Raw genomic sequence first — 22,702 nt, 5'->3', positions numbered from 1 at the left:
AAGGATGACTTTAAAAGATGTCTCACTGATTACATCAAGGTGTGCCTGCATGCGAGAAGGAACAAAAACTGCTTCAGGTACAGTTTACGTGGAGCACAAAGAGCTGATCAAAGTAAAGCACATTCTGACAAAGTGAAGCTGACCCCGGCTCTTAATAGCCTTGAACTGTCCACAGCTCTTGCTTGCATTCACTAAATTTAATTACACTCTACAAAGGACTGAAATGTTAAAGTGGTGACTTGCACACACTTGTACGCCGAACACTCTGCTTCATCACAGCTGGTACACCCACAGTGTGTGGTTTCTCCAGATAAATGCCTCTAGGAGTACATTTCACTGTCATGACTCATGAATGAGGACAGAGGAGAGGCGCGCTTTTACCTTGAATTCTGAGAGCCATTCTTCGACAACACCGCGCTCTGAACCCAGCATCTTCTCCAGAGACCCCCCCTCGGCTGCCTGGGGGAGAAAGAAAGGGAGAAACAAGGGGGGAGGAGGGGGATACAGTGACGACAAAGGAAGGTGGGGATCATGAGAGAAAAGGAAAAGAGAGAAAGAAGAACAGTTGGAGGACACGAATGAAGAAAGCAGTGGTGATTATAGAGTACAGAGCAATGCAAGAGCATGATAAAGCACAATAGCAATGTTTTATCATGTGTGCAGCCATTTACTACACGTACTGTTTTCTTGTTTCCCTACTGAACAAGTTATTCTCCATCATAGTGAGCATTCAGTGACTTTAATTCATTTTTTTTTCCCCAGTCAAAAATCAGGTCAAGACACAGTTTGATTTCAAAAGGACGAAGGGTCTCTCAGGGAGCCGTTTTCTGCAGTTCGAGGGGGTACATTATGCTTTTCATGTCAACATGAATGCGATTGTTTTCCACTGGTGACTCTCAGTCCTGCATAATACAGCGGCCCATGAGCACATAATGTACCACTCCAGAAAATTACATAAACTGGCCTGAGATTATAATCACAGCAACACTACATCATCATCCTGACAACAGATAAAGGCAACCACATGTTAACTGTGCAATTGAAAATCTTGTGCAATTTCAAATAAATACAAAACAACACCTGGAAAGCAGCAGTTTCATAAAAAATAAATAAATAGTGCAACATGCAGTGGTGCTAATTGTACATCAGGTGCTGTAAAGGGAATACGACATGTGAAAACACTAGCGTGGTTCTCTGACACCTCTAAAAGCGCTGATGATGGCCACAGTGTTGCATAACCAGTCAGCACAGTGACCTTACCTGTCACCATGGATAAGTAAAGACATGAACCACCACAGGCCTTCATATGAGCTTTCACTTGACGATTCAAGCTCCAGTCTATTTCTGGTGATCGCTGCTCGTGAGTTCTAATAGAATCTTGTGCATCTTCACAAGGCACCTCGAAAGAGTGACAAAGCCCAATAAAAACCATGCTTAATTAAACTGAGTGTCCTTTTCTATGCTTCACAATGCCACACAACTGGAAATTTCACTCTGGTGTCAGGCTGCAAGCGGACTAAAATTAACTTCGGCAAATTGCCAAAAATAACAGGCCATTTCTCCTTTAGACCTCATCCCTTGGAAAATATATTCTCATTAGTCATCCCATAAAAGGTTTTGCTGTGAACGAGGCATGTGTCTCAGCAAGCGAGTGAGCGTGTGAGGATTTGTGGAGTGAGAGGTGGTGAACAGTCACAGGCTCCAGCGACAGTTTGGATACAGACTGTAGGTGATGCTGTAAGGAGCCCTGTGTGCCAAGCTGGCAAAATGGCAGAAATAAAAACACACTTATGTAATGGCAGATGCACACTGTAGCTTACAGCTGACAACATTCTTTCTCATGATTCAACACCCTTCACCACCAAACATTGCTATGATTAAGCTATCAGTATAAACTGTGAGGAAACAACAACCAGAGCAGTGAAAGTGTTTTAACATAAGGCTGTTATGAGCATGAAATTTTAGTTGACAATTAACTGTTGCACAATTAACAATCTAATTGTCTTTTTCTGTCCATTTCATGCCTCTATTAGTTTCAGATTAGTGGTATTAGCACCTTTGACTGAAACATTTTTTTGCTGCAAATCCAACAAATCGCCTCCTCTAAGTTAGTGGCTCTCCTGCTCATTTGGCTTAAAACCAAAGTCTTCCCACAGCACTGCTATGGGGTTTGGCTATACAACAACATCCATCACGCTAATGCAAACAGATGCTCAAGGAAATGTAGTCAGACGAATATTACATGGTGAAAAATGACGTGGAAATAGTGTTTAAAATATGCCACTTTTGTTTTTTTTAGTTTCATTCAGCTGAATGGAAATGACTCTCAGGATTATTTAAAATCATTTCAGTCATGTAACCTGCTGTTACCTTGTATAACAGGGCCTACACACAACTGGAACAATATTATAGATACGAGTCTTTTCAGATGAAGAAAATCCTCGACTGGAACCGCAGTGACAAAAATGATGAGCTGACTGAGTCATAGCTTTAATTTCTATAAATATGAGTCAAATCTTACAAAAACATCGACCCTCAGCATGTTCTATGCCTTATTTAGGGAAAACTTTTGTGTCCTCGTCAATGATTTTGTCACCCAAAGGACGAGACGTCATTTTAAGCACTATTTGAAAGAAACATGAGATTGGTTTCTTACCTCACTTACCTATGCTAAGCTGTGACAGCACTGCAGCCTTTGTCATTAGAAAAACTGTGCTGCACATAAGACTGTTGTGGATTTACGTTGATGGGATTATGGATTAGGGCTTACTCAGTATATTCTCACTTCAAAGTGGGAAGATCCCACTTAATATTTCAGGCATCAGCTTGTTGGCTTATTGTAAGATGCTCTTCTACAGCCAACACTCTTTCTGTTTCTCTCTGTCTTTTTTACCAAATACTGTGGATGTGATGGTAATGTTCAGCTGCCATAGACAGTCCAAAGTGTCATTATAAAAGGGTTTAAACCAGAGATTAAATGTATGTTGCTGTATCAGAATGGTATCATGGTATCACACACTGATATAAAATAATATATATGTGGCTTGAGGTAACATCTGGGTATTTCTACTACTGTTATTTTGGTCATTGTACAGATGCAGCAGTCAATAAAGATAAATACAGCCTCTGCTCAAGTGCTTTACAATGAGCCGTTTCATCACTGCATGTGATTTCATGTTGTAATTATAAGCACTGATGAAAAAATCTCAGATCTAACCAATTTATTTTTCGCCTTGCCTTGTGCTTCTGCTTGGCACAGAAACGTGCTCCCATAACATTCGGCATGTGACAGAGGGGAGTTGTAAATAAACTCATTCCAGCTTTATCTGGGTCAGAGCTAACTTTCTCACATGTGCAACTTAACAGAACTGAGACCACAGAGATTGAGCATGTTTTGTAATATTTTTAGAGATTAAACAGGCACTTATTCAGACAGTTAGGCCGATTAGATGCATAAAGCTGTTTGGATTCAGCACTAAAAAGGTATATGTGGTGAAAATTGAGAATATGCTTTGCTAGATTAAGGAACTACTGCCATCTTAAAAGTCCAAAACTCTGTAAAACTGCAAAGTCTTGATGCACAAAACTGCTGTTCAATCTTACTTGTTAAACCAAACTCAATACAGCCTAGAAAATTTGCACCAACTCTTAAGGAAGGATTTACATGGTCTAATAAAAACGTAAGCAATGTAACATATGTAAACCTCTTTGTTTTTCTTGCATGAGACGGCTGGTAGCAAAGAAAGTAAAACACAAATGAATGCTATAATCAAAACTGTAGCCAATGCTGATATTCACGGACAAGAGAAGATTAAAGCTCCAAATAAAATGAAGAAAAGCTAAAATCATAATTTAACTCTCTGATTCATATCTCATCTATTATAATATGACTAACGCTGGCAAAGACAGCATATGACTAATGTTCTGAAAGAGTTACTTTTTTAACATCAGCCAAAGAACTATAGAGTTTTATCTTATGAAATATGTTCAGTTCACAGCTTGTTGGCCTGTTCTTCTCATATTTGGCCTTTCGACTAAAAGTAGCTGAAGGTTGACTGTAAATAGTCCACATCTAGAAGGAAAATTTCACCTTTGCTTACTATATGTTGCAGCAGGTTAGATGCATTCTAGTATTTGAAACTCGTGTTTAGAGGTTATGACCAAAACCAAACCCATCACAAAATAATGCAAAACTCTCAAGCTGGTTCAGATAAGCATGAAATTATTACAAAACAGGCTCAGAGAAGCAAGATAACGGCTTTTCTGCGGGACTGGAGGGAGACAGAGATCATGTTCACTGCTCAGAGCAGATGATGATGATATGAACCAGTGGAATCTTATTGTGTGAGTACACTGCTCAAATCTGAGTCTGTGAATTGAAAGGCTCCATTTAGGAAGCTTGTTCAGCTCTTTATGAAAGGCTGACTCATTCATTTCCTCTGGCTTGTCAAACTGTCAAAGACTCGCTGAGGTGAAATTCTCCATCGGCAGTGCAGGCTTATCAGTTGCCATGGGAACAGCAGTCAAAAGACTTTCGGGCTGTGACAAACATTCACCAATAATAACTGTTCATTTTGGTGAAACAATTGAGATTCTATTGCTCTCAAAAGTGTATCAAGTTTTAGGGCCAGAGCGGAGACCCAAGAGACTGACTTCAAGATCTGAAGATCTGATGTTAAAATCTGTATTTATCCTCCATATGTCAGTAGCACCATAACACTAAAAGAGATAAGTGATGTTTCTTTGTGCTGCTACTTTTTCGATTTACCAAAATAAAATAAGAGGGAAAAAAGCACAGGGCTTCATCATGATCGAACATCTGTAACAGCAAGGATCAGTAAAATCATCCATCAGATTTTTAGAAGAAGAATCGTCAATAACTTAACTGTGAACAAATAATATATGCTAAAACAGCTTGTGCTACAGCTGGTGCAATGAGTACACATCAAAAATACTCCAAATGTTTGGACAAACATCCAAGTATTTTGCAATAGTTCATATCTATATCCCTGATGCATATTTTACTCCCCTTATCTTTAAGTGATGGTGAAAACTGTTGTAAGAAGCAGCAAATGAAAATGTGTGATTATAACTTTCCAGGAGTTGAATATTGATTAAATAATTGTTTAAAAAACTAAACTGATGACAGACGCTAGGCAAAATAAACAATACAAATTATGATGTAAATGGGAAATTGATTTTTTTTTTTTAGCCTAATGGCAGAAAAAATGTATTCATGGGATAAGGAACAAAATAGGAGACACTTGTAGAGACGTGTCATCGATCCTCACATGCTCACCTCAGTGTCCCAGAACTCAAATCTCCACTAGGAGAGGCAAATGGTTCTCCACAGTGCCACACATCTGTCACTCGCTGAGGGTCACCTGCAACAACAAGGAGAAAATGACCCATCAATCAGATCATCAAGGGCAGAAGTGATGGAGAAAACCGATCATCTGCATAGAAAAGCTATTCACATACTGCTTGAAAGCAGCATGTATGAGTTTGGGTGGTATTAGAGACCAGCTAAAGCTCTATACAGATACTCAGCATGGCAGAAAACAGCTTGACCAGTAGAAAGAAAAATCCCTAGAATTTTAAAATGATTGTGCATAAAATCATTGCAGAGAAGGATGGAGCTGAAATGCCAGCAGCCTTTTAGGAACACGAAAATACTCTTGTTAAATCAATTCTGTCTTTTAGAACCTGACACCTGGTTATGACCTCTAAGAGGTGTGCATTAATATCAGATCAAAGTGATAAAACTAGAGAATCATTTTAACAAGAAAATATCAGTTTATGCTGTCAGGACGTGTGAGTTAATATTCCACTGCTGTTGCCATAATCTGCCAGCCAATGATGCAATCTAAATAAGATTATATAACATAATACTGCAGAAAAAGTGCTTTTCCTGAAATGGTTATCTGTCCAAACTGGGTTAAGAATAACAATAGCTTTACAAATAAACTATAAAACAGGTTTGCATATATTATTGTGCAAATTATTATCTTAATTAATGAATTGTTTGGTCTATTACACATCACTTGGGCTGAATACTAAAATGTTCATCACTGCATCCTAGAACTTAAGAACATGTCATTAAATGTCTTGTTCTATCAAAAAAACAAAACAGTCTAAAACCCCCCAAAATTCTAATTACAGTTCAAGATCATGAAAAGCAGCAAATTATATTTCAGAATCTGGGCCCTTCAAATATGTGGCATTTTTGCTAGTTGATTCATCAACTATTTGCTGTAGCTGTAAAGCTTTGACAACAATCACAAACGTCTAACAGAATGACTTTATCCATCTTATTTTGTTGAAAAGGGGAGTTCTGTAGGCAGCAAACAATGCAGATGACAAATAACCAGTCAAGACAATAAAGAAAACAACTGACAACACAGAAACTTTGAAGCTGACAAATGATCCGCTGAAGACACAAAGAAATATTAGGAAAACAGTTTATCAAGAGCAGAATGCAAATAACCGTTTCATGTGAAAACTATGCATTTTGTTCCCAACAAACATTTGCTTTGGAGGTTATTTTAAGTCATGGCACAAGGAGTCAATTTCCAAGTTCCGTATTGTTGCATAGCAACAGTCAGCTGGCCAACTTGTTGTCCGCGGCTGCTAAAAATGCATCTTAAGGATCCACACCCAGAGCATTTACTGTATTTGACAGAATAAGTTAAAGCTTCAGCGGCACACAAAAAGACGCTGTGGAGAGCCCACTCTGCACTGCTGCATGTCCCTGAGAAGCAGACAGTGCCACATCACTGAGCAATCCACTCATTGTTGAGTATTTTGAATGCAGCCTTGTGTTTATCTCAACGAATCTCACATTAGCAATTCATCACAAAGATCAAGGAAATCACCATGCAGAAGTCCTGTCTGTCTGGAATGATAGCTACCTATTGAAAGCTCTAAAGACGGCATTTATTTTCCTTTGCCAGATAAAGTGTACTCATTCCGTATGACTCATCAAAGCTGAGGGTAACAGTGGCTCTGGGCTGAGTGAATAGAGATGAATAATACAACACTAACAACATCTACAACTTAAACAGATAGCATGTTTGATGATAGAATCATGTAAGACAAGGTTTGAAAAGGACATTTTTATTCTTAGTCTCTTAGAGCAAAAATCTACCATTTGTAATCAACCTCACTGTATCTTATTCACTTTATAAAATAGAAACTCTGATATGTTATAAAAAGATGGACCTGTTAATACAGTACAGATATACACAATGATTCAATATACACCAAACAGTCTAAACAAGTGTATAATACAGTATACTAAGTGTATAATATTCTCGCTCACTTAAAATGTCATTTTTCTGCTTGGAAACCTTGAGTTCTGGCATTTATGTGGATGGTACTCTGATACGCATCACCCACCTAAATATTGCTAAAGACCAAGCGCACCTTCACAACAGCAACAGCACTCCTGCACGGCTGCCGCCTCCCCCAGCAGGACACTGTGCCCCGCCCCATCACAAAAACTGCTCGGATTGAACACTCCCAGATCCTAACCTGATCAAGCATCCTCATGATGTGCTGCAACAAGCCACAAACGCCCCACCCTGCAACCCTCAGGACCCAAAACTGCCAGTGAGAGGTCGTGTGCCCTCTGATGGTTCAGGCCTGTTTTGGTGATACAAGGGGGACCTATAAAATATTGAAAAGGTTGTGCCTGAGCAGTGTAAATATGAACGCTTTCATTCAGTTCCTATCATGGTAGTGGTGCCTTTAATGTCTCTGAGTATTTTAAGCCATTCTGGGCTGTTTTGTGAATCATTGAGCAAGACTGTTTGGCAGCAATACAGGATTATCACACGATTATTGCATTAATGTAATGATGTACTTTGGCATTGAGCTTGACAGATTAGGTGAAAACTGGCACTAAATATGGCTATTTAATTGAATATTCTGTAGGGTGCCATAGCAACCAAACTTACCATGGATCTAAACTTTCACTAAGATCTTTTTCCCATGTCCAAATCGCGTGAGAAGATCATAATGAGTATCCAATATGACTTGCAAGAGGGTATACACAGCCATAAAGTCTCTGAGCAGACTAAATATATGACAAGCAATAAGGACCAAAACCATTTGAACAATAGTACTGAAATTTGAACTGTTACACAAGTCAGATAGAATCGTATTTGAACTTTTAAAAACTATTGCACTGCAACAAAAGAATATTTCTTAGGCCTTATGCTGAGTATATGCAACAGTTTCCCTACTATAGAGCATCGTATTATTACAACACTAAGACATATTAAACATCTAGCTAGCTACAGCTGTTGAAGGATACAAGTCTTCTTTTTGGTCACAACAAATTTTATTTATCTTACATGGAAACTAGAGCATGTCTCCTCCAAACTCTGTAACCATCTCATTCCAGTATTTGCATGTCAACAGTGTGCTCCAGTCAGCCATCACTGTCGGATAAATATGTCATCCACCTAATGAGGCCTGGCAAGTGACAATAAGCAAACTTTCCTTTAAAGGCTGCTCTTCCTCTACACAGGACCTGCTCATTGTCCTGTGGCGGGGCCCACAAGGGAATAGAAGAGTGCCAACCCATCCTGTTTACGGCACTTCAAACCCCGTATCACAATTACATTGCTGAACACACTGCTAAATGGTGCACAAGGCTAAAACAAAGCCAACAAGTGTGTTTTGTGTGCTAAGTCTCAAAACAGAGCAGTTAACATACAATGCGGCAATAGCAGAGCCTGAACTATACTCAATTGCAGGAACCAACACCTCTGTTAAACACGAAAACACTAGAACCGTCACAGCTTAAAGTGTGTAGAAGGGCTGCTAGTGGACACTAGGCAGTGCAAAAATAATACTGTCCACTTATTCACTTCTTCCTACATAAACACTTAGTCGTGAGCAGTAGAAGAACGTGCTGGACTCTGAATAATTTTTGTCATTTTGCGTCATCATCTTCAGCTGTGTTGCAACGTCATTTAGGCATCTGTGAAAGGAGTCTACAAGCTCCAGACACTACTTGTTTCGTTCTACTGTACGATATTACCGATAACGTTACCGACTCAGAATTCAGACCATTAAATAAACAACTATAGAGTTAATGTTGTGCACTATGCAGTACGACTCAACAGTCATGCTAATAGTTCTGTGAGGTTGTACTTAAACACTAACCTTGCCAGCAAGTTGATTTCTCATGATATTTGTGAGTTCACAAATCTCTCAAGAAACCATCTTGCTCCGCTCCCGCATTCACTGTTCGTACAGAGCCAAGTTGGTTCGGGCCAATCACGCAGCAGTATTCGTGTGTGGGGCGGGATATCCGGGTGTGAAGACGACACCAAGCGCCAGTAGATCAAAACAAACATGGCAACGGAGGACAACGATCGTGTAGATACTGCTATTAAGTCAGTTTTAGCTGAATCTCGTATCGCTTCTTTGAACGAAGAACAACGAGAGGCGCTTTGCACATTTCTGGATGGTAAAGATGTTTGTGCTTTTTTACCTACGGGTTTTGGTAAGAGTTTAATCTACCAATTGGCTCCGCTCGTTGTGAAGATCCCGCGATTGGCTAAAAACAAACCTGTCAGAGGCGGGACATACTGTTGCATTGTCCAATCCGTGCCTCTTTCCTCCGAACGGATTTACATGGAGCGGTCCCAGATTGATATTGTGGAGTACTATCAAGTACTACACAATTATTAATCTGGCTATTGCCAGGTTACTTAAACACAGTAATGCTTTAATTTAAGCAATGATGCTGCATACTGATGTTTAGTAGATGTGACTTTTACGTGTTCGTCTTCGCCATTTGCGAAAGCTGCTAAGCTGAGCCTGATGAGAATGTCAACAGGTTTACAGGTATTCACATGGCAAAATTTAAACATTTCGACCTGCTAATTTTCTTGTTCTTTAATCTGCGTTGAATTGTGTCTGAAGAAATCGGGAAAGTGTTGAAGAAATTTCATTCTTAGTCCTTTGAAGTTTGCTGTGGTTGGGTGCTTATTATTCCAGCATACGGTGGGCTTACCAACACAGAGCATGAGTCATTTACAGAGTCCACAATTTATAGGGATGGTGAGAAGGTAGGGAGGGGGCCATATGTAAATACATGGCTGAATAGTGGTTAATCTGCGTATGGCTGCAAATCGGTAATACAACAAAAAACAAAAAGCTGTTGAATCAAGGAGTCTGGCAGACAGATGCAAATGGTAAATGTGTGACAACAAAATGTAAGAGGGTGGTCTGACAGACAGTCGCACATAAAAGACTTGTGGATAACCATGAAGAAGTGACATGTGACATTAGAAGTACCTGTAGCAAAAGTATTCTCTCTTCTTCATTAAAAGAAATTAAAAAAGCAAACACTCAGCCTATCAGTTTGCATAAATTTGTCTTTGACTTTCAAAACAAAATGCATTTAGTCACATGATGTTGAATGGTTTTACCCGACTCAAGGTGAAACTTTGACAGCCACTAAGCACCAACATAGGCATGACTGGTCCACGTACAGTAAAAAAAAAAAAAAACAACTCTTTCCTACCTTATTTGATTTTGCACTGCAAATGTTTGAATTTCCTGTTATTTCTAACTACATGACTGTATTATTTGGGTGCAGGCCAAAACCAGTTGGAAGAGGCATCTAAATCTTATTTGCAGACCACCAAAAAATCCTCTGTGCAGGAAGAACTCTGGATGTATGGGGGTAAACTAGCGTTACTATTCACACTCCCAATGATTAATACATAAAAGGGAAAAAGGCCACTGAGCAGCCCGGTCATGCAGATATTGAGTGTTATGTTGTTCAAACTGCACTCACGAGTAGGGGGGGGGGGTTGGACTGCTCACTGAACACACTCTCCTGATTATGACTGTTTTCATATCGGAGCCTGAGACGTCAGCAGTCTCATGACTCAATAAGTACTGTATTTGTTAGCTTAGCTGGTAAATAAACAATCCCTCCGTACAATCAGTCAAGTCTGTGCGAAAATCCAAAACAGCAGCGTAAGATTATGATTTTGAATGTCAGGTCAATGCTGCTGTGCGTTAGTGTGCAATGATTTTACTCTCGCCCACACAATCTCCTCTCCTCTGCCTGTTGCCTGGACATACGAGGCTAACAACAGCTGCAGCATGCTAATCAACATACTGTGCAACTCTACAGACAGACACTGCAAACGATAAAATCAAATCTGTTCAGTGACAGACACAAGCTTGTATGCTAATATTAAACTGCTACTTTGCGCACTGTATGTGTATTTACCTTATTATCAGGGCAAACAAATTACACCCTAACTGGAGAATATTTAAAGTGTCAAGCTGCAGCATAATTATCAATAAAATAAAGCATTTCCAGCAGGTGTCACATGAGCAACAATGTACAGCATAAAACCACACAACCACAGCTGGAAATTTATCCCCTTAGTAGCAGTGAGGTGATGCTGAAGTGAGGACTGAGTTAAGGGCAACCTCGAACATCTAACAATAACCATCATTCATTTCAGACAGATGAATCATACGAGTATCCGTGACTAAGAGACTCATTAAACCAGTGTAAACAAACGCAAGGTTACAGCCCTGCAAAGTACAGAGAGCCACTCTTTACTGCTGCCGTGCCCAGAGCGGGGAAAACGAAGCTGTCCTAGAATAGTTAAATAGCTGCTCTGTCCCTGTTATTATCTACAGTAGAGACAGACTACCTTTTCTTACGTTAGCAAAGGTAAACCAGTCAACACTGACCTTGTACTAGTTCTTTTTTTTTGTTAACACAGTTTTACATTTTCCCCGTCGGTGCCGCCAGCTTTGTTGTTTTTGCTGCTGAATGAATCACTGTTGAGTAGCAGTCATGAGCTGCCTTAAACGCCACTGAAACATTCTGACACTATCAACGCGATTTGGAATCAGTTTATGACGGGCTTTCTAAAATGCTACGTGAAGGAAAGGACAGAGAAATATATATTTTTTGAGATCAAGTCAACACGAATAAATCAAGAAATCACCACATGCAACAGCTTCAAACGTGAGCCTGCAAGTGAGGGTTCACAATATCCATCGAGACACAGCTGACTGTTGGAACATTTGAAAGGAATGGATGATTCATATTGTTATGACAGGTGCAAACGTGGTAGTCGCATTAGCCAACTGAGGCGTGGTCACACCTGTAGTTTCTTCTATATTTGTTCAGGTTCAAATGTATTTTCTGCTTGACTTTAGCCAGCAGATTGCAAAACTAATACCCACACAGTTATTTGTGAGTTGAACTGCTCAAATTTTGGCAAAATTGTGACAGTGGAGGAGCAAAGTGAGTCAAAACAAATGTGATTTTAGTCCTTGTTGAATCAACAAAGCATGGGGTGGACTGGCTGCCTGTTTGTTCTCCTATTTGCAAAGTATCAGGTAAAAAACAAATGAGGACTGAATATGAAAATCAGTCCAGAGTGTGGTTTGCTTTCACTAAGCTTTGGCAATTTAATATCTTAATACCAATAACGCTGTATAAAAGAGCAGTCAACAGTAATAAACAGCACCATTAAAGGTAGTATTCGCTGCATGTGTGGGTTTTTGCTGTGTCTACATCACTGATTGCTATGAAAAGTTATTTTTGGCAGAGTCCTTGCTATTCTTAGTCATAGAGGAACATGTCTTCTCACTCACACATAAAGCCAAACCTTGTGACGCTACAAAATGTAACTGACCATTAGTCAGGAACGAAAGTGATGGAGTTCAAAGTTAAGGCGGCACGTGACGAAAAAGATTCAGGGAAAGGTCAGTGTAGGGAGACAACCGCATCGACAAACACTTACCAAAAAGGGAGGCTGCACATGTACTGCATATGTGGGTCTGTGTCTGTCTCAACTTCTCCTCTCTGCCCTAAATGAGCAGTGCCGGGTTTCAACAGTCCAACACTGGGGATTTTTCAAGGTCAGCCTGGCTCAGTCAGCCATGAATTATTGAACTTGAGCAAGCTCTGTGCCTGAACTGTTTGGGCCACTTCTGACGCTGTCCTTCTTCCTTCAAGATCATTCACTGTGACCATGATAGACGAATTCCCAACGACGACAGCGTGACAATTCATTCATCTATGTTGGTAAAAATGTCTTTGCTTTGAAGATCAGAGCAGAGAGCCCGGCAAAGATTCAATGTTTTGTTCATAAATGCAGACAAATGTTGTGCAATTAAATTTCATCAAACAGCTGTAATTAAAGAATATGTTATATAGTAGACTATATGATATTACTGATGGGACTCAAGATGGGACAACAGTAGAGTCATAAATTCTTTCTATGAGATCCTTTGCTATGTGATTGCTAAACTCCTATTGGTCAGCGTCACAGATTGTACATGTTGTCATATGAGGCGTAAAAATCAGAGATGCTGGTCTTTTTGTTGGTCCATTGTGAGGCGTCCAAGACAGGTGCTCTTCATCAGTGACACACTACACGGAATACAATGATTGATTCTTGTGCCTGACTCCTATTTTCAGGCCCAACACTTCATCTTTCAGGTCAGGCTACTTTCATGCTGATATCATGTAGTAGTCTGCAGTCAACTCTCAGTCTGCTGATTTGCACTTAAACACGCAGCAAAGCACAAATGCATCAGTAAGCAGGAAAAACATGTGTGTTCACTCATTTTGCTTACTCTCTGCCAAAGCATTTTGACACATTTGACAAATTCACAAGGGAGTAACCTCTTTGGTACATGTGTTCCTCATGAGATATACACACAATCATACGACACGCACACACTCACACTTCATCCAGACACTTTCCCTAGGTAGAGGGATTAACTCTAATACCTGACTACAGTGAAGCAGCCTGCTGTAATCTCCCTACGCCTCTTTCAATTGTAACGGCAACCAGCCAATCACCTGCAGAGTAGGTCGTCTGCAAAGAAATAGAATGGGGTGCATTTACGGCAAAGACTGTGCAGGAAATTAACAAATTGCCTGGTCTTCTATACAGAATCATGACCACATACAGTTGAAGAGATAGAGCGATAGGTAAACACGCCCTTTCGTGAGACACTGACAAAAAGGACTTTCAGCGAGTAAAGGTCACAACATGCAGGCAACAATAACTAAAGTCAATATGTTCCTGAGCAAATCAATAGTGCTGCCCCTAGAACACAAGGGCAGAGACACAAAAAACTACCCTGGACTCACAAAATCTGTAGCAGGTAGGTAGCTATACACACAGAAGGAGAATATAGGTAAGTGCACAGAATAAGGGAGAGAAAGAGCGAGTGAAAAATTGACTGCCGTTTCTCCCTCATCCTCTCCCTCATCTCTCATAGGCCAGGCTAAGGGAACTGAGGCGTACGCACATCCTGGGCTAAAATTAGCTCTGCTGCAGCTGCAGGGCCAGACGTGTTGGGATGGGCCCGTGTTGCAACTGAGTACACACACATACACACATACAGGGTTCCACCAATTAGACAGGGTGAGCCACAACACACAACAGCACAGGTGACTGCCAACAGCATCCTGCCCCCTCCCCTCTGCTCCTCAAACCGAAGCATACAAATACCTTCAATGCAAATGTTGCGTGTGTACACACACATCCACATACAGGGTAGACACACATCTTCTGCCTGGATCAAGTCACTCCATAGCGGCCTGCAGGAACCTCACCTAAACATATTAGCATTGGGATCAAGGAGGGACAACGTGGCTTACAAAAGCTTATGGCCTTTGCTACATTCTAAGCATTTCATGTATGTCCTTGCTCCAGAATAATAACAATAATATGAGTTTACTCATAGTACTGTGTGGCTTTGACAATTTCCCAGGTGCTGTAGTCGTCCACATGGTTTTTACGGCTGACATTATCGCTGTAGCCGTGGTTGTAATGACTCTGGGGTTTGATTTCCTCAGGATGGAGAATAGGGACGCAGCCAGCTTATCACTTTACAGTCATCTCTCAATAACTGCCTGATTTTCTTTAAAAAGGAAAAATAACATAGTACCATGTGCAGGCCAGACATACAAAGGAAAAAACTACAGATTTACCAGCTTATTAGGTACACCTGAACAACCCAGTACAATTCAATACAACTGCTGCAATAACTTCGACCCCCATGAAAGTTATACTGCTCAGTTGTTGACACTGTGTCAGACAAGTAATGATTCAACACTATGTTATAAGAAGCTGTGGTTAGTGCTCGTGTTTTATTGGACAGCAATATCCTGAAAGGCCTTTCTACGGTTCTGTTCTCCTCAAATACATAAGAGGGTAAAAAAAACATTGGCATTACCTTTCACCCTAATGATGTCCAACATTCACACAAACACCAGCTACAATCACAAAGGTTAATTAACACTTTTCTGGGGGCGACGGCAAAAAAGTACGAGTGCGCAGCATTAGGCTTTAACTTATAAACAGTGTAAAACCAGAGCCAGGAGGTGAAGGGGATTGCTTTTTATGAAAGCACCGGCAGTCAGAAGTTCACCGCCAGTTTAAACTGGAGACACATGACCACTAATTCCACAGCATTTAGCGCTGCTGCTGACAGTGTGTGCATGGTGCGTGCTTGACATTTAACTTTACTCCAGAGAAATAGAGGGAAGTGCTGTACTGCTAAATAAGCCGCTCAAAAGTCTACTAACAATGGGCCACCTTGAACTTTGGTGACATGCCAAGACCATTGGACTGACCGCAGGCTGAGACCACAGCCAAAGGATCAACATGGGGGAGAACAGAACAGAACAGAGGTAACATATTACCACCTCAGACGCTGGGAGGTCTACAAAAACGCTAAATATTAAGAAAACGAAGCCAGAGAATTTGGCGTCCAAACTTCTTCCTCTCTGCAGACACATAATAATTATTGAATCAAATGTCCTACAGTATGAAAAACAACCAACATTGTGGGCTACATTTTGGCTCCATTGCACTGCAGCAGACTCAAAGAAATTACACTTGCTGGACAGTGACAGAGTTCTGCTCACAACTGTAGCCAAGTTAATAAGCATTAGCCACAGAGTCCTGGCCAGACTCCGTCCCGCTAATGAAACACTCAGTCACTCTCGGTATTTTAGGCTCTAGACATCTGAAACAATAAAATTATACAAACCATTCCTCTAAGACTGTCAGCTGCGTTTTAACTAACTGGGTTTCTCTGACTGTATATTTGACTGGCAAGGTTACACAGCATACAGTAAACATCTCTTCGAGCTGGCTTCTGCAAAAGCCTCCACTTTCGTTCCCTATCTTTCCCTTCATATCACAACAACAAATAACTGGCAATAATTCAAAGGCTCCTGGAATCAACCGGGCTTTGGCATCTGTTCAGCTTGAGACAGGCACTGAGTCGTGACCAGCAAGCTGAGCAGGGGAGCAGAGAGTTGACCGACTGGAAGGTAAAGCCCAGCAGAGAACAGAGGCTCTGAGAGGATGATGAACCATTATCTTGGCTTAAACATGCTGACCATTCTGCCACATCAATAATGCAGAGCTTGTGTGTCCCTTCCACGAATATATTAATTCTGGCATGCCATGACAAGGGTAAAATTCAGCATAATGTGTCGTGTTTTAATGTGCAGGATCGTGTCAAACAAGGCTATCTGGTTAAAGTGCTAAACACAGCGTTAGCTTTTTGTGGGGATTAGCCTTAAATAAGTGCATACATAACTGGTTTTAGACTTTAATAGCTTGCATTATATGGCACAAACAGAAACCTCATTATCACCGTGTGACAACAACAGGCTCTTACAGATTCTAAATCTACCAATTCTATGCAATCCTTCTAATGAGTTTGGTCCCACGGTGGAAAACTTAACCAACAACTACTCTCGCCATTCTGACCTCTGTACCACTACTACACAGCAGCAGGGCTGGTCATTTATCAAGCAGAAATGTCAAACATTAACAGGCTCCAGCTTCTCGTTTGTTGATTTGCTGCCTTTTCCATTACTGTTAATTAATCTGCACGCTGATCTGAGCTCTCCATTTGTGTTTGTTGACAAAGTATTATCTGGTTGTGACAAGTCTGGCAACTGGAGTGAACTGAAGAGTGGGCAAGTTCTGTTTTGTTCAGTCTGTCACTGCTGGGTAGTGGGATGCTCGCTGGCCAGCTGTTTGCAGATATTATGCTGCTGTCTAATGTGGAAAAAAAACACAAACTGCAGGAGGTAAATTGGTGGGTGGGGAGATCTGCCCCCAAAATGGATTATTAAGCCAGATGCCATTTAACTAGTTGATGCCTCCAGCTCAACTCTAGTCAAAAAATAAGAATTTGAAGGTATATGTGAGCTCCACATTGGAGGGGTATTTCATTGATAAAACAACTGATCAAATAATTGAAGGAATAATCTGTAGACAGAAATCATGGATGGATTATATACTCAACAGTCACATCTTCATTCCAAACTGACTTTTTAGACATGGCGACATGTTCACTTATTCCAGCTTTTCATATAATACCAACATAATTACTGTCAAAATAGAAATAAGACAGTATGCAGTATATGTTAATAGCTCTTTCTTTTCTCAGTTCATCATCAAAGGTGTTTCAGACAGAGTTAAACATAGCTGAAATACCTGTTGTAAGTTACCTATTCACTGTGTCAGGTCAGAGTGGTATATTAAAGTTTAACCACTTGATCCGCCAACACGGAGTCGCATCAATAATGAAGGCATGCAAACACAGCACTCCATAAAATACAGTGAGCCAGGTAAGAGCCTGTAGCACACTAAAATTAACTAGTCTTACTGCACAGCCGAACCATGACCTTTCTCATCACTTCCATGAGAGTAGGCCCTTTCCCGGAAGGATAATACAGTTAATGTGACCTAATCAAAACCTTCACACACATCCAGCAAACCAAAAAGCCAAAGATGGTAGCATGGGACACTTTAAAAAATATACTTGCACTCACAGATACTTTTTCTTCTGTTTTTGATACTTCCACACATGTAAACCTCTGTCACATGTATTACAAAAAAAAGGTGTTTAGCATTTGTAAAAACTTGCGAATCAAGTGGAATTTACAGATTTAATAAATAATTGGTACCTGCTCAGGAATATATTTGAATCTAATTTGATTGATTGAATCAAAATCACATGATTGTGATCCTACTACAAATCCACTGCTGCAGATGTCAGCAATGTCATGTATAATTAGCATCTTTGAACACTGGATATTTGGTCAGTCAAAACAGCCATTTAAAGACATCACTATTGCATCACATGGCGTACATTACGAATTTCTGATATTTTAAGGACTAGCCAATGAATGGAGAAAGTAATCTGCAGGTTAAATAGTGAGAGAAATATTGCAATTGCAGGAGAGCATGTACATCATGCTGTTCTGCCTCTGGTGAATTCCTGTTTGGCTGACAGAGAGACATACTGCACATCACGGAGACAGCCAACACACAGACAGACCTCATACCTGGCAGTGCAGTGAGTCAGCAGCACCACAGTTCTTGCTGGATGCCAAACACAAATCCAGCTAACTCTCAAGACTGCATGAAGCACAACTATAATGTCTTCTCTGAGGACTTAAGTCCACCAAGAAACCCGTTTGGATGCTCCGTGACAACCAACGCAGGAAAATATTCAAACAAAACGCAGAAACGTTGTATGTTGAACATCTCCAGGGAAGAACTGTGAGGTGCCTCCTATGCTTGGCTTGTGGGGACAACAAACGTGGATTCAGCTTTTCTCTGCTGGGGGCTGGCTGCCTATGCGATCCTCTGGCTCTGTGGGAGTGAGTACAGTGGAAAATAGTCTCCATTGCTAATCCATGGTGACTAATTACAGCTTTGATCCCCTAAGCGTGTGCATCATCATTGATGGGAGGGAGGTAGCACACCACGAAGCTCAATACAGTTGTGGTGAGATTTAACCAGAGAAAATGTGCAACCACAGGACAAAGCTGCGCGTTATTATTCAGCCTACCGACTAACAAAAAGATTCATTTTAAATCTGCCAAGCGCATGGTCCTATAGCTGTAAATGCATGAATTCAGCAACTCCGCAACATGGTCCGATACATTTTACAGCGCTCTCCTTGTCCTTTTTTTACACCGTGCAGCAAATGAAACTCAACTCCTGGAGACAGGGACACAGATTAAGTGGGTAAATGGAGTTTCTGTCTAAAATAGGCCGCAGCTCTGATGATAGCCTAGTCCCAAAACACATGGTGGCAGAGATACAGCAAGGGAGGAGGAGAGAGGAGGATGACGGTTGAGGATGAACACCAGATGGCATGGAATTATCTGGATCTTCAGCTCTACATCTTTGCCCATTACACTATTATTTTAATGGTGGCTTATTTATTTAAGCAAATGTCACTCACGCAAGCGTTCAATTAATTTACCCATATCGGTTTTACAAACAGACAAATATTACTCTGAACAGCATCCATGTTTATCAGGTGTTAGCATTAGAAACAGCAGCATGTCAGTGTTCAAAGACGACAAGAAAATAACCTGGCGGACAGAGAGTGGCTTGACAGAGCAGTGTGGAGTGAACCAGAGATGTTGCTAAGCCCTGAACAACTGGCCTCAAGGAACACACACCTGCGTCCAAGTGTAGTTTAGAAGAGATCATGGGAGATTAATTCAACCTTTATTTAAACGTGGAGTACACTGGAGTATGGAGGCCTCATTTACAACGTAGCGAAGTTAGAAACTCTCAAATAAGAAACTTAGAGAACGATAACGATAAAATATAAAAAGGAAAGTGCGTAGAACACTGAAAAAATATTTAGAGCACTTAAGTTTGAAAAATTAATGAATCAGCTGAAACAAGAGCAGCTAGAAGTAAAATAAGGTGGAATGAATGAAATTAAAAGCCTGAACTGAGTCAAGATTTGGACTGTTCTGCATGTTTTTCCAGGTTTTAGAGTCACAGTAAGTAAAAGCGCATTTTCAAAGCTCAGTAAAAACAGTTGGCACCTACAGTGTAATGCAGTCAGAAATACATACATGTGTACATTCATAAGTACACATATGTGAGGGCTGCTGAAAACAAGCACAAGTATGATGACTAATCATAAAAAACATACTCTGACTGGCCACTTGGGCTTATTGACAAAATGACAACGGCTATTCAGACAAATCAGCTCAAACAAAGTTGCTGTACCCAACAGTGATTTACTGTAGCATAAAGAAGGCAGCTAATGCTGGTAACAGAATTAACCCATCCCTTAATTCATCTTAAATGGCAGATGCGCCTCCAAAGGACCACCCCAGACCTGACAGGTCAACCTTATTCAATGAATTCAACTATGCTGGAGTGCAATGAAAGCATCATCAGATGACTGTAACAGCTATGGGCAGCAGCAGTTGACTGTGCAGCCACCTGTAAAATCTACAGTTTGTAGGACATTCAGAGATGGAGGTGCACATATTAAATTTGCTGCCACCAGCTGTTTGTGGGAGCCTTTTCTCTCAGTTTATTAAATACCTGCAGCATCCGACAGAAGCAGGATCCACATGAATATCTCCAAAATGAGAGCACAATATAACACAGCAGTAAGTTCTTTAACCTCGCAGCCTATGGTAATAAAATATCCCAGACAAGGAGACAGGGTTAACCAGGACGTCATGAAACTGTTGGACTTTTCTTAACTTCAGACAGGTGAGCTGTCACACACAGTCAGTTTATAAGCTGCAGTTACAATAGTCCTAAGCTCCATCACAGCTGGACATTATTTAACTGTAAAAGCCTGATCTGTTCACTGAAGTCAAAATATTTTTACTCTCATTTGCAGCAGTCACATTATTGAGCATGTGGATGACTTACAGAACGTGACCTTTCTAATCATTAAACCAAAATATGGCAACAGATAGCAAAGTAACTACAAAAACACAGTTCACTATACCATAATTGGCAGAGACTATGACTCACGGATATCATTGTTTACAATTAAAACCAGAGCTTAAATATGAAAGTCTTGTATGAATGTGAACTTTTTCTCCTCAAATACAATGCATCTGAGCTATTTTGAACAGTGATAACAAAAATTTTAATTGCATATCAGATAATTACTGATCTTCATTGCAAAGTAAGACACTAAAGTAGGTCATTATTTGATTTATTTTAATTTTCAATTAAAATATGCTAGAACTGGATAACAGAAATCCAGAATTCAGTTATGATTTTTTGCGGTTGTGAGCCACCCTAATATTTCCACTAGCCCCATCTTGTTACAACTTTGAGAAACATCTGGGTGTTTTCCTGGTAGTTGGACACTGGTGCTGCCTAAAAAGTTGTATATCAAGTCAAAAGACTGGAAATATGAGACCTCTTCAAAACACAACCGTTTCAAAATTAGCTGCTACATTCTGTGGAGTTTATCTACTAAGTGACCCGGTGGAATATTACACACATACATATGGGAGGAAGAAATGTGTCGTGGAAAGCGTTTAGTTGTCGCACATCTGCTGGTTCACCTTAAACAGGCTAGCTAACGAGTTATCCGGCTGGATACGCAGCTCTGTTAGCCAGTCAGTGAACTGCTAGCTACCGTTTAGTTCAGCACTGCCACGACAGCCTGAACCTGAACGCCAGTGTTAGCTACCTTAGCCTGGCTTGCATGCCGTTAGCATGCCCGTTAGAGGCAGCAGCTGGTGGGCATCCTCATTTCTCATCAGTCGTGACCAGGCCGAGTCGGCTGACTGCTGCCAGCCTGCCTCCAGCACCTTATCCTCCGGCGTGTGGTCCCTCGTTAAAGACAGGCAGCCTGCTGAAGCCTCCTCAGTGGGTTTACATCCACAGCAACACAACAGTGCTGATGATGGTCCAAGTCACCAGCAGCCGTTTGGCTGCGACTACCTGGAAAATGCTGAGTGTTTTTGCCAGTGACCACGAAACGTAACACTCACCGTGACTGGAGCTGGTTATGGGGATGTCACACGGTGACCGTACCGGGGAAGCAGAGGTGGTGTTTGCCCAGAGCGGTCACTCAGGTCGCATAGGTGTCCCTCCAACGATCTCTCTCTCTGTGAGCAGTTACCTCCGTATGATCTCCACACTGCAATGGTGCTGAAGCACAGTGCCACACGATTGGCCAGACGGAGCGGAACTGAGCGCGCTGTGTTAGCAGAAAGAGCGCAGACCTGCAGGGGGAGCAGCGCTGCGGCGTTCATGGCCGTAGGAAAACTCAACACTCGGTTTCAGCGCACTTGTGCATGATAAACGGACATATTGATAATAAAAAAAGCATAACAAACCGAAAAAGTTATGCGATATGTGGAAATTGACAGATAGATCATCCCATGAAGAAATGCAGACTTATTGTAAAATGTGAAAAATGCGACAATATATATAACTAAAAATATAAATACAGTATTTATCTTGAGAATATTTACAGTATCCAAAATTGCAAAAATACTTCTTTGTTTTGATTGTAATACAATAAGTCATGTTGTTATTGTAGTGCATTTCATGACACTTTGTTTAATAGTGCAGACATTACACACATAAGTTGTAACTACTGTTGTTTTAATGCAGCACGTTTAAAACACCTTAAGATGACCAAAGTGTCTTAGAAAACATCAAATTGACAAATCAATTTCTATTTTTTTATATAAAATACTAAGACGTTGGAAACGTGTACATAGGATTTTTATCGTACTTTTTTCTCCTTTTGTACCTTTTAAACGGAAAATATTGTACTGCTGTGAAAATCCCATTGGCTGTTTTCTTTTTAATTATTTTTCACATTGCATTTATTTGTACTGTTTGAATCC

The 22,702-nt window shown here is 40.6% G+C and overlaps 1 protein-coding gene across 5 annotated transcripts in view; it reads right to left on the bottom strand.

Annotated features, from left to right (window-relative positions):
* LOC110952567 (protein FAM126B) overlaps positions 1–22,057 on the bottom strand; it is a 48,184-nt gene extending 26,127 nt beyond the window's left edge. For 2 of the 5 annotated variants that reach the window (XM_051958530.1, XM_051958532.1), the window contains exons 1-3: positions 21,836–22,056; positions 5,300–5,384; positions 382–459 (exon numbers count right to left, since the gene is read on the bottom strand). In XM_051958530.1, the coding sequence (XP_051814490.1) occupies positions 382–432 (51 nt within the window). In that variant the 5' untranslated portion in view covers positions 433–459; positions 5,300–5,384; positions 21,836–22,056. Of the gene's footprint in view, positions 1–381; positions 460–5,299; positions 5,385–21,835 lie in introns of all 5 variants that reach the window. The other 3 variants (XM_022196163.2, XM_022196164.2, XM_051958531.1) reach the window with 2 other exon arrangements.
* Positions 22,058–22,702: the final 645 nt, after the last annotated feature.

The sequence above is a fragment of the Acanthochromis polyacanthus genome, chromosome 14 (genome assembly GCF_021347895.1).
Source record: "Acanthochromis polyacanthus isolate Apoly-LR-REF ecotype Palm Island chromosome 14, KAUST_Apoly_ChrSc, whole genome shotgun sequence".
NCBI lineage: Eukaryota > Metazoa > Chordata > Actinopteri > Pomacentridae > Acanthochromis > Acanthochromis polyacanthus.
This window is presented reverse-complemented; position numbering and strand designations above follow the sequence as displayed.